Genomic DNA, 15,777 nt, shown 5'->3' with positions numbered 1-15,777 from the left:
CAGACAGCGCCACATGCTGATTACTCCCTTGAAGGGCCCTCACTCCAATCACAGCAGGAGCGAGAGCCCTTGAGGTGGGTTGATTTGAAGCCGAGGGCACTCGGAGTGAGGGCACACACACGACCGGCGCCGACCCGCTTCTTCCTCCGAGGAGATTGTCAGGCGCAAAATGGACAGCAACTCAACCGTGGACTCGCGTCTGGCGTCTGCGTTTCAGTTCTTCAACTGCTCCATCCTCATTGTGACCCTGCTGCTGGGGCTCCCGGGGAACCTGTGGGTGTGCTGGCTGGTCTTCAGAACCAAGAGCCTTCAGAACTGCAACAACGCTCTGCTGGTGAGTTTAGCCGCCAGCGACCTCCTCAAGTGCTCCGTCGACACGCCGCTCTTCCTCTTCTCCTGTCTGTGGTCGGGGAAGGAGACTCCGGGGGTGGTGTGCAGCGTGCAGCAGTTCGCCTACTCCCTCAGCAACTGTGTCCAGCTGCTGACCCTGGTCAGCATCAGCGTGGAGCGCTTCCATGCCATCGCCTTCCCTTTCCATGTGGAGAGGAGGAGACTTCGCGTTTCCTTGTGGATTCTCTGCATCTGGACCTGCGGGTTTCTTTTGGGGGCAGTCTCACTCTCCCTCTCGGGGAGGTCTCCGTTCCACGTCCTCTGCAGTCCACACAACCAAGAGCAGCAGTACTGGGATCCCTTTGGACCTTATGTCCTGGTGCCACTCTGGGGATTGTCTCTGGTGGTCATCGTGATCCACTATGGTAGAATATTCCAAGTGGTGCAACAGCACCGAAAGAAGGTCTTCTGTTTGGGAATCGAACCCAGTCAGGCGGTGTCCAAAGACGTCTGGGCGTGGAGGAGCGACCAGCGCCCCCATCTGCAAGCACCGCCGCTGCTGCTGGTGGCAACAGTGGGGGACTCTTGCACCGGAGCAGCTGGAGCCAGACCCCCGGAAATCGTGGGGGCCGTGTGTCCCCTCAACCCAGGGTCCAAAGAGAGGAGGAAGACACACATGGAGGGGAAAGTGGCTCAGCGGTTCGGCTACATCATCATAGCCTTCACCCTTTTTTGGCTTCCCATCGTGCTGATGTTGCTGCTCAGGGCCACCAAGTGGCGCCACACGAACAGAGTGAGTTCATCCGGATCATACGGGAATATCACTGACTCAATAAAGCAAAGAAACGAAATCTTGAAATCTCGTAAAAAAATGCAAATAGTTAATATTGAAGTCAAAACAATTTCACCCAATTTATTTAAAAATAAATACTAAATTGATCTTTTTTTTCTTTTTTTTTCGGTTGATATGCAACGGAATTTTTTTTTTTTTTTTTTTTTTTTTTTTTATATTTTTCGGTTTCATATCAATTTTTGATGCACTCTGCTTCCTAGCAACTGAATTTCCTTTCATTTAAAATTCAATTTCCAAAACCAGAAAAGCGCTAAATAGATTTTTGCCTCCATAATTCAACGCCTTTTTTGAGCATTTCAAACGCCACTGATAGACGCTGTACTGCAGAGGGAAGCACCGTCCCAGAAAAGAACTTTGCTTCTGAATTGTTTCACTGACAGATTCCCGCAGCACCGTTATTTAAAACTACTTTGTGTTCTTTCTGCTGCAGCTGCTGATGGAGCTGGAGACGTCGGCCATGGTGCTGACCTGCGTCCAAGCGGCGGTCGACCCTCTCATCTACACCTTAGTCACACGACAGTTTCGCTCGGAACTCCGCAAGATCTTCTCCTCCGTCCGCCGCTGTCCTCTGAAACTGAGAATGTGAATTTAGCCTCCGACAACCATAAAAAACGAGACACATATAGATGGTTTTCCACAGTTAAGACACAAGACAAGGTCAGAAATAATGTCCAACACCTGACAGGACAGCAGTCGTCTCAACAGCAAAGAGTCCAGAGAGGAGAAGACGACAGAGAGAAGCACCGTCACAGACCTGTTGCTGTGGTTTGATGCGCATTACAAACTTGAAATGACATTTAACGCCACTTTACTAACACAAATGTCGACAGGAATATCTCGTCTTTGAATTGACTGGATCCTCGCGAGCTGCTTTTTTGGGGTTCAAATAAGGTGAGCGCTGTCATCATATGTACCATTTCATTTTCATCGTCTGAATGACTGCCACTTCAAATAAGAGATGTATTACACTAAACCATTAAATACCGAAAAGCTGAGTAGATTACCGAACTTTTTTGTTTTCATTTTGTCACATTGCAACTGGATATCGCTGGGTTTGTGTCATTTCTGATATTTGGCAGAAAGTTACACGATCGACACCATCTAGAACACTAGAGAATCAACACTATATCCAGTTAAAACAAAATGTTGTGAAGTCTGAATTTGTGTTTCAGTCAAGAGCTGCTTCCCCACTCGCCGTGTCTCCATGACCTTGGAGAAGGTCAGCTCATCCTGATCTCACTGAGGACTAGCGTACATCATGTTTACTACTCACTGGATCCACTTTCTCTACAAGTTTCACAGAGTGCAACTATTAAACTTTACACCTCCAAGTGGGGTGTATTTTCTAGCTGCTGTGCAGCGAGAGAGCTTTCGCCATCCAGCTGCTCTGTTGCTGAAGTTCTGTCCTTCCTCCAGGAGCTTTTGTACAGAGGCCGGGCGGCTGCTACCTTGAATGTTTTTGCAGCCGCCATTTCGGCAGGACACCAAGAGAGTGAGGGACCTGACAGCTTTGTCAGTTAGCCAAAGGTGCATGTGGTTTGGGGAGGATCAGACGTCTGTGACGCTTCATCCGAACCCAGTTTTGTTACTGCCTCTTATTGGTCGCAAGTACTGATGCTGAGGGTGTTTTATTCCCCGCCTCATCAGACTGACCATAAAGCTAGGATGCACCTGTTGTGTCCGGTGCAGGCTCCAGCTTGCTACGTTAACTTCCGACTGACTGACTCAATCGAAGTCTCAAGCCGAGGCCAGTGCCTCGAGGTGGATTAACCAATAGCGAAGGCCTGCTGCAACAAGAGAGAGGACGTCCGTTTCCTCCAGATCAGGAGGTAGAAGCAGGTGTGGGGGAAGAGGAAGAGCTGGGAGTCCTCCGACGCCTTAGCGTCACCAGGTATTTGCATGAAAGCTCTCCGCATCTTAACCCGGCGGATGAATGCCAGCGCCACCTATGCCCTCGCTGAGCAAGATTCACAACCAGAGGGGCGGTGCCAAAACAAGTTCAACAGGCCATTGAAGCTCCACACTTCTCAAGTCAACTTCTACAGTCGAAGAACAAGATCAAACGCAGTACTTACTCTCGCTGAGTATCAGTACTTCTTCAGTGCGTGAAGGAAAATGGAGCACTGTTATAAGCAGTTGGATATTTTGCCCCTGGCTGGGTGGCGAGTTCTTGGGTAGCAAAGTTGGGGACCAGTTTGGCGACATTATAGATTTAGAAGCTATGAGATCTGTTCCACCTGAAAACTTAAGTGTCAGCGGAACAGTCACTGCTCTTGACCTGATCACTGCACAAAGAGAGACGCTTGAGCTCAGAGCATTTGGAGAAAGCAAAGCTTCGCGCCTGCACAACACATAAAAGGCAATAAAGGAAAATCACAGTAAATATGCTGCACACAAACTGGTCGTGAGCAGTGAACCAACAAGTGACAAACTCATACAGACTCACCCAAAACAAGCTGCGGCAGAAACAGTCAAGAAGCCGCTGTCTGGCATCCAGGAGTGTGAGGAGGGGGAAGTGCTGAGTGCACAGGTGAAAGCAATTCATTCATTCAATGTGGGGCCAAGTTTCCAAAATCATCCGCTGGGAAGTGGAACTGAGGAGCTGAACACAAACGTACATGTCTGCAAACAAACATCTGTGTTGCTGTGCAAAACAAAATATCATTTTAATGATGTTTTCATTTTATTTTGTGGCCCACAGCCTTCTGTAGTTAGCACGTTTGATTCTGACTGAGGATCTTTCTGGGTCAGTGCTGCTCAGGCAGGAGCTACCATTTGAATTCATGAGCTACCTTCAGAGCACGGTAGGTGGCGCTCTTCGTGTAAAATAATTCACATATGAGAGACGCAAGGTTTGAAGACGTATGTCAGGTAGTGGCGTCTCTTCTCCACACGGGGGCAGCGCTTGATCGTTCTGACACGCCAGTCTCGACGGTGTTACGTCATGTACCTCAACTGTTGTCATTTCTTTTGTTCTTTGGTGGTTTTATAAAAGATGTAAACATGTTTGGCTTATTTAAGACTGCAGTGTCCCTCACTGTCGGGAAGAAGAATGGGTTGAAGATGAACTACAGAGGGCTTTAACAAAATATATTTCTTTATTCAATATGTGCCTGACAAAGTTACACTCATAGAAAAACTTGTTCTTCACCCGTGCTGCTGCTGCTGGGAGTCCAGGTAGCACAGACACAGCTGCTCCTTCCCCACCAGGACCAAAGACTCTCCGCTGCAGTGCCACACCAAAGACTGGACCTGGAAGTTCCCTGCGGATCAGAGAGACACGCTAACTCGACACCCGCTCCGTTTAGCTGCGTCAATCGAATGCCTTACCCTCGTGAGGAATGTTGACCGACACACAGCCGGCGGGAGACCACAGGTGCAGTTTGGAGTGACCGGTGCAGATGGCCAGACGGGGGCGCTGAGGGTCCCACTGGAAGCAGCGAATGGCAGCGGTGTGATCCAGAACTGCCCGCAGGCTCATCTTGTTCATGTCCCACACCCACACCGCCGTGGCCATGTTGTCTGAACACAACCGCGACCGGCTCTCAGACACAGTTCATCTCCAGCTCACAACGTCCTGGAAAACACCTCACCGTTTTTGGTGGCCAGAAAGTGGCTGTCGCAGCTGAAGGCCAAGGATGAGACGCCAATTTTGGGGTTGGCTCGATCAGGATCTGGTTTGACACTGGAAATGTGGACAGGCTGTGCGCAGACTTCATCTGTGGAGAAAGGAACAAGTCAGGATCAGGTTTGCAGGAAGACCAGAGCACCACTTACATTTGGTCAGCGTGCTGCAGCGCGGGGCCGAGGGCCGCAGCGGCAGCTCTTTGCTGACCGGTGCAGGAGTAACCAGCTCCTTGTAAACGGTCTGGAACCAATGGATGTTAGAGGGGAGTTTTTGGAAACACAGATGTTGATGGAGGTTTTACTTTGCAGCCGTTAATGTTGGCAGGATGATCAAACTGGGTGACCTTCTTCCAGGTGACGTGATTCAAGATGCGGACCTGCAGGTTGTAGAAAACGCTCAGAGACACAAACCCTGTGAGAGACCAGGCCGTCCAGAAAGCCATGGCCCAGTGGGGCTACCTTCTCATCGTAGCTGCCGATGGCCAGGAACTGGCTGCTGGGGCTCCAGGTGACCGACTTGATCCCGAGTGACCACTCGTAGGCGCTGTAGGTGGACAATAAGCGACCATCCAGCGAGTACAGCAACACCTTGTACTGCAGAGAGAGAGAGAGAGAGAGAGTTCCCATTAACTCTCCATCCAAGTGTGACACCTGACAGAGACACAGACGAAGACACGCACCTCCAAGCAGCTGTCCCACACTGCCAGCACACAGCCATTCGGAGACCACTCCAGCCCACACAGGTCCTGCGTCTCCGTCTCAAAATGCTGCCCGGTAGAAACCATGCGTGAAGCTTAACAAAACACGACTAAATGTACTCACTAAATGACTGAAAATCACCCGCAGCAGATGCCAGTCGTCGCACACAAACACGCTGACGTAGTCCTTGCAGTCACGGCGTTCAGCCAAGGCCATGTAGCTGCCATCTCTGGTGAAGTCCATGCCTGGAAGACAGACACACGTCTCCAGTGACGGTGAAACCGAGGCCGCTTTCCTTCCCCAACCATTCATCAGTTTACGGCCTCATGAGTCCAGACAGCTCAGAGCGGGCGCAGACTTTGAGACATGCATTTAAAAAATGGGGAGAGTCCCGGACAATCATTCTTCAGAGCCGCTGACAGGTCCGCTATGAGGAGCATGTCGGTTTACTGACGCAGGCACAGCTGCCGGAGCGCACCGTCACAAGGTAGAGGACGGCATGTGATCCTGAACCCGCCGGCGCCCTGTCCTGACTTACTCCGAGAGGTCCAAACAAACAAGGCTTACCTTTGTGGCACGCTTTGGGATACTTGATGTAGGACACCGCTTTAGTGCACAAGGACCAGACGGTGATCCTCAACTGTCCAGCACAAGAAGTTTAGAGACACAAGAGTTAGAAAACAGTCACAACAAAACACAGACATCCTCCTACTGGCCGAAGTGAAATGCTTGCACGACTGTGAGAACTTAACAGCAGCAGAGCAGCTAGCGACTGGTCCCATTAATGAGTGGGGCAAGCACAAGCGGACCTGACACGTGGGCCACGCGTGCACGTGCTCCTGTCACACCAACGCCAATAAAGACAAGAACAACCTTCTGAGATTTACACGAGTTTAGAAGCACATCGCTGCCTGCCACTCAAAAGTGTGGGACGGCTCTAAAAATGATTGCAGCTCTACAAAGTCACATTTGAGCCTGAGCTATGTCGAACAAGCTTGCATCATCTCACCATGTCCACACGGACATTTGAACCAGCGTCTGTCACCGAACAAGCCTGAAATGTAGGTCGGACTGTTTGGCCAAAACCGTGTGGACAGCGTCCTCCGTGTTGCCATGGCAACGCACTTGCAAACACACAAACACCGATGGACCTCTTACACGCAGATCCAGACCTCAGCCAATGTATGACAGTGGTGAAGGTTTGCAGGTCCGGGGCACAGCACAGGCAGGAAGAGTCAGTGGATCAAGAATGTCGATCATCCACTCCTGCTGTGCGACCGATGGGCCGACGCATCTGATGCCGCGCAGATCTGTCAGCAGGAGATTAGACTGACGGCGTTCCCCACAGGACCCATCTCAAACCGATATAGCCCATTTCTCCTGTTACCGCCGAGGAATCGGATCCGCCGAGCCGACACGTACAGAACCATTGTCGCGGGCAGCTGCGTCTGCTTATTCCAAACAATGCTTGGCCAGCTCCAGAGGGTCGGGCCAAGACGGCCGCAGCTGATCTGACACCCAGCGATTCAAAAACCATTAGGGAGCTGCCCGCGACTGAGATCTCTTATGCATCGCTCATCTCCACACCACTTGGATTGAGGCGTATCAGAGCAGCGCTTTGTGAGAGCTCGAAACTCACCGCGAGAATTCAGAAGTCAGAACCCGACTTCAGCAAAGCAGTCAGTTCTGGTATCATTCAACTGCAGCTTTAGTTGGCGACTTTGACAGCAGCTCCAGAAAAACACCGACAGCGAAGCAGTTCCACAAACACAAGCATAGTTCACACCACAGGCAGCTGTCCCTAAACAAGTTATTATAGCTGGCTGTTTATGAGCAGAGATGAAACCCAACACCAACACCATACGGCACAGCCTGAGCAAAGGGTTGAAATAAAGTGCATCTTTAAAACTCAGAGCAAAACTATAAAATCTCTTCTTGGCTTGGGCAACGACGGCGGACTGACATAGTCGTGACAAAAGGCAGAAGTAAACACACTGAAGAGGCTCCTATTCACACCCTCGTATTCACATCTACTCAGGAGCGAGGCGATGCTTCCACACCGCCCGACAGAGAAGCTCAGACTGGGGGCACCCTGCTGGCTGTGAATCTGACTCCAGGAATCATCTGACAGGTGTCGCAGCCAAACACAACTGTGTCTGGTCTGCAGGGGGCACAGAGTGCAAGTGTCTGTGGCATTTCTGTCTTGTGTCTGCCTGATCTTCCAAAATAAATCAAGAGGAAACGCTGCAACAGCGCCTTCCCTGCGCAGCTAAACGACTCATAACACTGTGCAGTGAACAGCACTGACTAAAACGTGATTGAAGAACACGATTTCACCAGAGTCACTGGACACGCTTGGATGACAGGACGCTAACAGGAGAGCGACTCTGAAGTCGGACTTGAATACAGCGGCGAGTGGGGGCGTTCAAGGAAGGCTCTGGTGTCTGGCTATTTTCAGGTCCTCCTTCTTGGCAGGCCAGCAACAGTTGGGACCAGACAAGCATACGCATCGTTTGAGTGCAGATGAACGCACGAACCAACTTCACACTTACATGGAACTCGGTGGTGTTGAGAATGTGACGTCCATCTGGACTCCAGCGCGAGGCCACCAGTCCGATCGAGCCCTCATCAATCTTACAGTGCCAGTCCGGTTGCTCAAGAGACCACACCTCGAGAAGAGAAAAGAGTGGGTGAAGGATAACCACTCCGGCAAAAGCAAGTATGAGAGACTGGCGATGGATCCCGCTTCAGAGGTAAACAACACAACGAAAACACACCACACACCTTCAAAAACATACCTGCACAAGACCTCTCTTGTACATGGCGCAGAGGATAAACTGCGAGTCAGACGACCACTCCATGTGGGATATCTGGTCCAGACAAGTGTACAGATGGAGAATCTGCAGTGTTTCCAGGTCCCGCACCACCAACCTGTACTGCACGCAGGTGGCCTGAGCGGCCAGGGATACAGAGGAGCACAACATTTAACAGTGACACCACAGGAATCTTTTCATGCAGCAGGACACGACAGAATAAGTTGGAGTTCAGCATGTCGACACCAATTCATTTTAGTCTGGGAATAAAACCTAAAATACTTACCAAGTACTTCCCATCTGGCGAGAGTTTGCAGAGTTGGTTGGTTTGCTTGAAGAATTCCGAGAAGTTCATCCTGCTGCTTCTGAGCACAAGGTTCGGTTCTTTTAAGATCTCAAGTGGTTAAGTTTGGAAGAGAATCAAACTTCGAAGTAGTGGGTGAAAACATAGAAGCTTTGATGAAAATACACACACTAAACATTCCGGGAACCGAGTAAATAGTTTTTTTTTATTTCAAACGTAAAATGGTAAACAGTGGATAGTTTTCCATTCAGAACTCAATGCAATGAAAACTGAAGCTGCTATAAACAAAAGCTAGCATCGGTGGCTAGCAGCACGTTAGCGTTGCGTGTACTAACCTTTGTCACCGCCTGGAAACGAAGTCAAGCAACTCCATTGGGTGTCCTGGGTCCGCAACACCGTCTGGTGAATCGAGAATGTCCTCCTCGCCACTTTTATTTTCAAATAAAAGCCGGTCTTTTTGGTAAAACGGCGCTGCTGCTCGACCGATGACAAGCAGGAGACTTTGACTCTGTCGTCCAATCGGCTGTCGCGGGTGTTGCATCATGGGATATGTAGTCAAAAAACGAACTACATGTGCAGCTCAAAAAAATCATTTGTCATTTAAAAGGGTTTATGGTTATGACGAAAGACTCGTCGTGACTCATCTGCTTCTAACGTATCAAACGATACATTTTCTTCAAATTCTTTCTGCAAGTACCCATGGATATCGAAATGGATGAAGAGCGGCAATAAACTACGAACCACACGAATAATAATAACAATAATAACAATAATAATAATAATAATAATTTCCCTCGTGTAGACGATGACGAACACAATAAATATCATGAGTAGAATGGAATTAATCCACAAGGTTCACGCATGGTTTGATAAGCAGTTTAACAGATTCCTATTACAATATAATATAATAAACAATATAAAAACCACTCCAGTCAGTGACGGGGTTCCCGCGACAGTGGGACCAAATCGCGCCGCGCCCGCTCCACTCCCGCCGCCTCCTCCGCTCCCTCCCCCTCCTCCTCCCCAGCTGAGGACCCACTTCCCCAACATGCAAAGCTGCTCCTTATCGCTCACTAAAAGTCAATCATCTTCAGTTTGTTGTCAGCCTCGGTTTGTTTTGGGAGTCTTGATCCAATATTTTTTTTTATGGCGGCTCGCTTCTTCATGATTCACTACACTCAGTCTGGATCTCAGAGAACCGTTACTGCTGGAGATCTGGAGTTGGAGAACAGTAAGGTATGTCTGCGTGATTGACATCGAAATACTCTGTAATTACTTGGTAATAACTTGGTAATAACAGATAATAGATCAGATAAGGACATGAAATGATGGTCCAGATGGGATCGAGCTGACAGTCCACCTGACTCTGGCCTGGCTCAACACCAGGTTTATTATTCCAGAAATGAAAACATCACTCATGAACGGATTCAATTTTACGTTTTATTTATTTATTTATGTCAATTCTCGTCGAGTTAAATGTTTATTTGGTGGCTGCTATAATTCGACTCTCAAATCCACATGAAATAGATTCTTAACAACTGCATAATTAATTTACATTCAGCTGGGACGTTATTCTAAAGTCCAATTTCTCGTGGGAGAAGAATATGCTTTGTGCATAAATGTGTGTGTGTGTGTGTATGTTTCCATGGGTGCTGTCACCTGGGAGTGGGGCACAGAACATAACAACGTCTTTATAATAGTGACACGAATATATCACATTATTCTTCTGCTCGCAAATGGAATCCACAGACTATTCGTGTTCATTCTGAAGTTACCATAACGCAATACAAACGACTTAATAATAATAAATAAATAAGAAATGCAACAATTCTTTACGTTTAGTTTGAGAGAAACAAAAAAATATCATATCATAACGTCGGAGTTTTAGATTTATTTCTTGTTTCATTCCCAGCATTTTTGGGTCGTGATGTTTGTATTAAAAGGCAACTCTTTTTGTTATGGAATTCATGTAATTCTCCTGAAATATATATTTTACCGAACGGAAATCTCAGTGTCAAGGTGCTTTGTGATTATTTGATGAATAAGTAGTTAAATGTAAATGTATTCATTCATGACAATTACAGTACGTTTTCTCAATTTTTATTTAATGTTCACTAAAGTCTTGTCTTTAACTGACGCCGTGATCGTAACTGTAGGTGAGAAATAGAGAGATTTTTATTTATCAAACAAACGCGAATTCAACTTTGTAAATACATTTTTAAATTGAAATGGATTCAAAGCGCAATACGTTCAACATCATGCATGTTAAATGTAAACCCTTTTTTTCAATCATGAAAAGGCTATTTTTAAAGTTAAAAACGCCTGAACGTTTAAAAGTAGTTTTCGATGACGATCAACGCGTTGATGCGCTCGGATCTGTCATGGTTTCTTCTCCCTCTCAAGTCCATCCAGCACCTGCGTTCACGCCTGCTGACTATTACGCTGCATGACAATGACAGACGTCTCAAAATCGTTCCATCCTTCGATAGATTTGAACGGTGATCGATGCCGCTTGCAGGCCTTCGACTCAGCATCGTCAATTCAGAGATTAAAATGTTAAATCTTGAACGAAAAAGCGCGACTTCTTCATGAATTAAACGACCTCCATGTGGACTTCAATTGGCGTTTTCCGTGGCGGGACTCGTGGCGGTGGCCGCGGGAGCGTGTGGTTTCATTGTTCGCTTATGAAATCCAGGTTCACGAGGTTCAAACATGTGATGACTTTCTCTTTATCTTCGATTGATAAAGCACTGAGAGCGAAGTGAGACGTAAACAAGACAGATTTCGAAGAGGAAAAACACAAAACTGCGGTCTGAAGTGAAGCGTCATACTCTCAAGAAAGGTTTTTTTTACTCATATTAAATAACTGAATGGATATAATTCTCCTTTAAATTGACTTTGGGGCCCTTTATTTTTCATGTTGAGGTTTAAACACCATTTGCTGGATCATATAGTCAGCATTAATATTCCTGTAAACATTTTAGAAAACTTAGTGAAGTTGGTACATTTGTTTTATAGGGAGCCATCGGGTTTTACTTTCCGTTCATATGGTATTTTTGGCTGTGTGTGAGTGTGTGGGGAGAGCAAGAGATGGTGTTGGGCTCCTGAAGCGGGCAGGCCCAGACAGGCCCAGGCCCCCTGACACTCTGCCACCTCGCTGGAACTACATTGGTGCGATCACACCTGGATAAAGGTGGAAATTAACATCAGGATATCCAGTATATGAAATTGTGTTTGTCTTCGTTGTTTGACATTCTTTGAGAAAATGTCATTTCCAATGGTTCCTTTGCTCCTCAGAGTGGTCTGCACCCCGCTGGATTACCCGACTTCTAAAATGTCCCAGTCGGTCACCACTGAAGAAGGAGGCACCTACGAGCATCTGTGGAGCTCACTGTGAGTTTGTGCACGACACCTGACCGTCGCAGTGAGGCGACGGAGGCTGGCCTCAGAAGGCCTCAGAAGGAGAGAGCTGAAGATGATAGCAGGGGCTGAACATGTGGCTGACGTCTGCTGGTGCATACATGAAAATGATCTACAGATTTCTGGGATTTGAAACTAAGCAACACAACAGCTCACCATAGAACCATTGTCAAACCCAACTATTTCCCAAGTGAACCCCGGGTGTCCTCTTGTGTCCACAGCGAGCCAGACAGCACCTTCTTCGAGCTTCCTCCAGCCACCCAGCCGGACCAGAGGTCCGTTCCTTCCACCTGCACATCAGGGAACCACAGCAACGCTGCCGAGATCTCCATGGACGTTTACCACATCAGGGACATGAACGACAACGTGATGGTGAGAACCAGCTCAGTGTTTGTCTGCACCATATTAGAGGAAGTCAGTGGAGCTGGTGGATGGAGTGGGAGCTTCCCCGCAGCCCAGATTCCCTCCACAGCGCAGTGATTTCCCTCTCTTCCTCTCCTCTGGGACGCCTGAGGTGGGGGGGGCGGTGCTAATTAAAGACCAAAGGTGGACCCCTGACTGCTCCAGTGAGAGACCATCTGTGGACTGGGTGTGTCTGAAGCGTGCACACACAACATCCAGTCACAGTCGCGCTAAAGTTGGCCGTGATCCACAGTTTAGTTCGGGTTCAGATTTGTCTGTTTCAGTCTTGCAAGACACTATATGAGCAGAAAGTGGGTTGTTGCCTGCCCAGGGACTTTGAAGCGTTATAGCTAAGTCACTGAGATGAACGGAGTCGTTCAGTGCAACATATTAAGCCTGTTATTATCATTTTATTTTCATTTTGTCACCACTTCAGCAACTATAAACTCAAGTCACAACTATATTCCTGACCAGCTAGATCATCTTTGACACTCAGAGTAGAGCCCCTGCTGCAACCCTTGAGGAGGTTGTCTTGGACTACAATGTGCTTGTACCTCCAGGGATGTCCGAGGATCCCCAAGCCAGAGTTTGCTGACGTAGCTGGGACCTCAAACATCCTCTACAATAGATGACATTATTTGAAATACTCAGGAATTCAGTGCATTCCCACGATACCTAGTCACTTTTCCATGCGGGAACAACCGGAAGGAGTTGGACATGGCACTGAACCGACCAGCTGTTGTGGCACGATAAACACGTCCAGGATATTTCAATTATTCTGAGGACCAGAGAGCAACCAAGTGGTGTCTCCAGACTGTCCAGACGGTGGCGTTCTCTATTTTGTGTCAATACCACAGAGGAAGTTGGAGTTGGAACATGTTTTGGGCACGAAAATGGTTTTCTTGTAGCACTGAAGGAAGCCTTCAGTTTGTACTATATATATATATATATATATATATATATATATATATATATATATAAGTAAAACCAGCATCCAGTTGAGTCAGTACAGAGCTGGATTCATTGAGAGTGAAAATAGTGTCAAATTTATGGTGAACAATAATCCAAATTTTTGTTCAAAAGCATGGTAGGATTTCATCCTCATATTCTTCATGCAAGCACGTTTCCTCTCACAAACAGATCTGGGCGTCCCCCACCAGTCCAGGCCGAGCAGGAGCTTTTGAAATTAGTCAGCAGGGGGCGACAGTCAAACAAACTTTGCTCTCCAAGAAACACTCCTGCTGCTAAACCTGCTCTTCTTAGCGCAGTTCATTCGTAATACATCACACTAAAGCCACTTCTCCTTCCTCTGTGAAGAGGAAGTGCTTTCAAACATCCCATTAGCAAATTGGTCTGCAGGTGAACTGGCCTCAGGATGACTGACTGGTTAATACTTCTCTGACCCATTTCACTTCGGCTGACAAGAGTGTGTTGTTGTGCAGTAGTTATCCTCGAATCTTCAACTTTTAAACCTTTAATGCTCAGTTTGAATGGCAGCTGCCCACAGGGGAGAAAGGGTTTAGGGTCTGAGTGGTGGAGTTCACACACACACACACACACACCAGTGTGTGTTTCATTATTTTTGTGAGGACCTCTCTTTGCCAAAATGCTTTCCCTCGCCACTTCACTTCACTTAACCATCAAAAACACATTGCCAAACTTAACCAGGGCTCTGAACCAAACTTAAACCGAATATAATAATAATATATATTAATACCTAATAATAAACTACTTTTACTCAGGTTTTACGCTCTAAACCTTATGAGGACAGGCCAAAATGTCCTCACAAGAATCTGGATTGTCAAGAACTGGTACTCACAAGTATCACTAACCCTAACAATATGGTGCACACACTCACACACACACTTACTGTCCTGCTGACACGACAGCAGCATCACACGATTTCTGACTTGAGAATAGATGCGCGAGGGCGATTTCAGAAGCGTAAACTAGTCTAAATCTCTGAGAGGAAACTCATGAATGAAGAAGACAATAATAACACAATGACTGCAGCGACTGTCGAGAGTCAACAAGGGAGTGTGTTGTTTTGAACCCGGCTACCTCCACTGCTATACCTCGCACTGTTTGTCCCCACGTTTGATCAATGTACAGATCCACAGGCACACATGTGTAGATGGCAGCAGCAGAGTCTGGGGCGTTGACCCATTCTGCTGAACTGTGACTGTGCATATCCTTACATGACTGATAGGTGGCCTGTTTAATCTCTGATCTGGTGGACATCACAGGTCCATACGGCTGCGACACACAGCGCTGTTAAACCCGGGACGATGAATGCCCAAGTGACAGTGGATTTAACCAGTGTAACATAACAATGAACAAGGTTCATTTCTTTAGAAATAGAAATTCCCAACTGCTCATATTGCTGTGTAAATGTGCTCTATGTGTTGGATGAGAAGGTACTGACAAGAATCCGGGTCCAGTTTTTGGGACTGCTGATGTAAATGGAAGTAAATCTGGATAGCCTGGGGGCCTCCAGTGAAGCCTTTGTCAGCACTCGAACTACACTTCGAGGTGGACCTCGGACAACATCTTACTGAGATTGTTGTAACCCTCACCAAGCCATGGGCTTAGAAGGAGAACAATAGAGAAGGGCTTTGCCATCTGGAGAGAGCGGGAGGCAGCCCACTACCAATCCTGGGATAGAATCTGTAGACATCCAGATCTTCTCATTGCGACATTGGTGGAAGCACTTTTAGATGTTCTAGAAGATGCTGCAGGAGGGCAGTCAAATAGTCCACAGTGGCAGAGCTCCATCCAGAAATACGCAGGGCTTTGGGTGTCTTCAAAAAGAGAGGTGAGACGGTGTGAACAAGTTGTTGAGGTGCTCCTCTGTAGGTGCTGGGACAGAGTGTTATAAGTTGGAGTCCAGGTCCTGTTTTAAGTTGCACCTCTGCCACAGAAGTATGCTGCGAGCTTCCGATATCCAGGCTGTGAACCCGGGCAACTCATTGGTTCACGTCTGTAGATCGACTTCAGGAACTGTGTTTATTCCAGAGGAGCCTTCAGCTGTGGTTTGGATCACGTCAGACACATTGTGGTGGAGAACATCTGGACAAGTCATGCGTTTGATTTCATGGTGTCTTGCTCTCTCCCTCTCTCTGCCTCCCACCCTCCCTCCCTCCATCAAACCAGACAGTGTTTACTTTAGCGCAGACCTTCACAAGGTGTTTGGGAGCATGTGTGTACTTGCACCCCGGCATTCAGGTCCATGTCCAGACATGCCGTAATTAAGAACGCTGTGCCATTTTTTGGGTTCCCATCCCTCTTTCCCTCTCTCCTTCATCTCAGTCTACCGTTTTTCTCCCTCT

General features: G+C 47.6%; 2 protein-coding genes across 4 annotated transcripts; one reads left to right on the top strand and one right to left on the bottom strand.

Annotated features, from left to right (window-relative positions):
- The first annotated feature begins 169 nt into the window (after positions 1 to 169).
- Positions 170 to 1,769, top strand: LOC128749792 (D(4) dopamine receptor-like). The gene is made up of 2 exons (XM_053849709.1): positions 170 to 1,123; positions 1,614 to 1,769. The coding sequence occupies exons 1-2, from the start codon at positions 170 to 172 to the stop codon at positions 1,767 to 1,769; spliced, it is 1,110 nt and encodes a 369-aa protein (XP_053705684.1).
- Positions 1,770 to 4,113: 2,344 nt separating this feature from the next.
- On the bottom strand, positions 4,114 to 9,128 carry wrap73 (WD repeat containing, antisense to TP73). Of its 3 annotated transcripts, none has more exons than XM_053849827.1 (13): positions 8,962 to 9,128; positions 8,609 to 8,684; positions 8,308 to 8,460; positions 8,062 to 8,178; positions 6,077 to 6,149; positions 5,651 to 5,754; positions 5,491 to 5,577; positions 5,270 to 5,404; positions 5,113 to 5,187; positions 4,961 to 5,051; positions 4,777 to 4,902; positions 4,514 to 4,613; positions 4,114 to 4,446 (listed from the first exon to the last, which is right to left on the bottom strand). In XM_053849827.1, the coding sequence occupies exons 2-13, from the start codon at positions 8,675 to 8,677 to the stop codon at positions 4,218 to 4,220; spliced, it is 1,359 nt and encodes a 452-aa protein (XP_053705802.1). In that variant the 5' UTR covers positions 8,678 to 8,684; positions 8,962 to 9,128; the 3' UTR covers positions 4,114 to 4,217. The 3 variants fall into 3 exon arrangements, with proteins under 3 accessions (XP_053705802.1, XP_053705801.1, XP_053705803.1); XM_053849826.1 differs by having other exon boundaries at positions 4,115 to 4,446; positions 8,609 to 8,687; XM_053849828.1 differs by having other exon boundaries at positions 4,229 to 4,446; positions 4,514 to 4,705; positions 8,609 to 8,687.
- Positions 9,129 to 15,777: the final 6,649 nt, after the last annotated feature.

This window comes from Synchiropus splendidus, chromosome 18 (genome assembly GCF_027744825.2).
Source record: "Synchiropus splendidus isolate RoL2022-P1 chromosome 18, RoL_Sspl_1.0, whole genome shotgun sequence".
NCBI lineage: Eukaryota > Metazoa > Chordata > Actinopteri > Syngnathiformes > Callionymidae > Synchiropus > Synchiropus splendidus.
The sequence above is the reverse complement of the archived record's forward strand: the minus strand, read 5'-3'. Positions and strand labels throughout refer to the sequence as shown.

What these genes read in the sequence shown, in the direction of transcription:
- LOC128749792 (XM_053849709.1), top strand. Translation starts at nt 170, where the DNA reads ATGGACAGCAACTCAACCGTGGACTCGCGTCTGGCGTCTGCGTTTCAG. An exon ending in AGTGGCGCCACACGAACAGA is followed by an intron (nt 1,124 to 1,613) that starts GTGAGTTCATCC and finishes TTTCTGCTGCAG; the next exon opens with CTGCTGATGGAGCTGGAGAC.
- wrap73 (XM_053849827.1), bottom strand. Translation starts at nt 8,677, where the DNA reads ATGAACTTCTCGGAATTCTTCAAGCAAACCAACCAACTCTGCAAACTC. An exon ending in CGCCAGATGGGAAGTACTTG is followed by an intron (nt 8,461 to 8,608) that starts GTAAGTATTTTA and finishes CTGGCCGCTCAG; the next exon opens with GCCACCTGCGTGCAGTACAG. An exon ending in TCAACACCACCGAGTTCCAT is followed by an intron (nt 6,150 to 8,061) that starts GTAAGTGTGAAG and finishes TGTGCTGGACAG; the next exon opens with TTGAGGATCACCGTCTGGTC.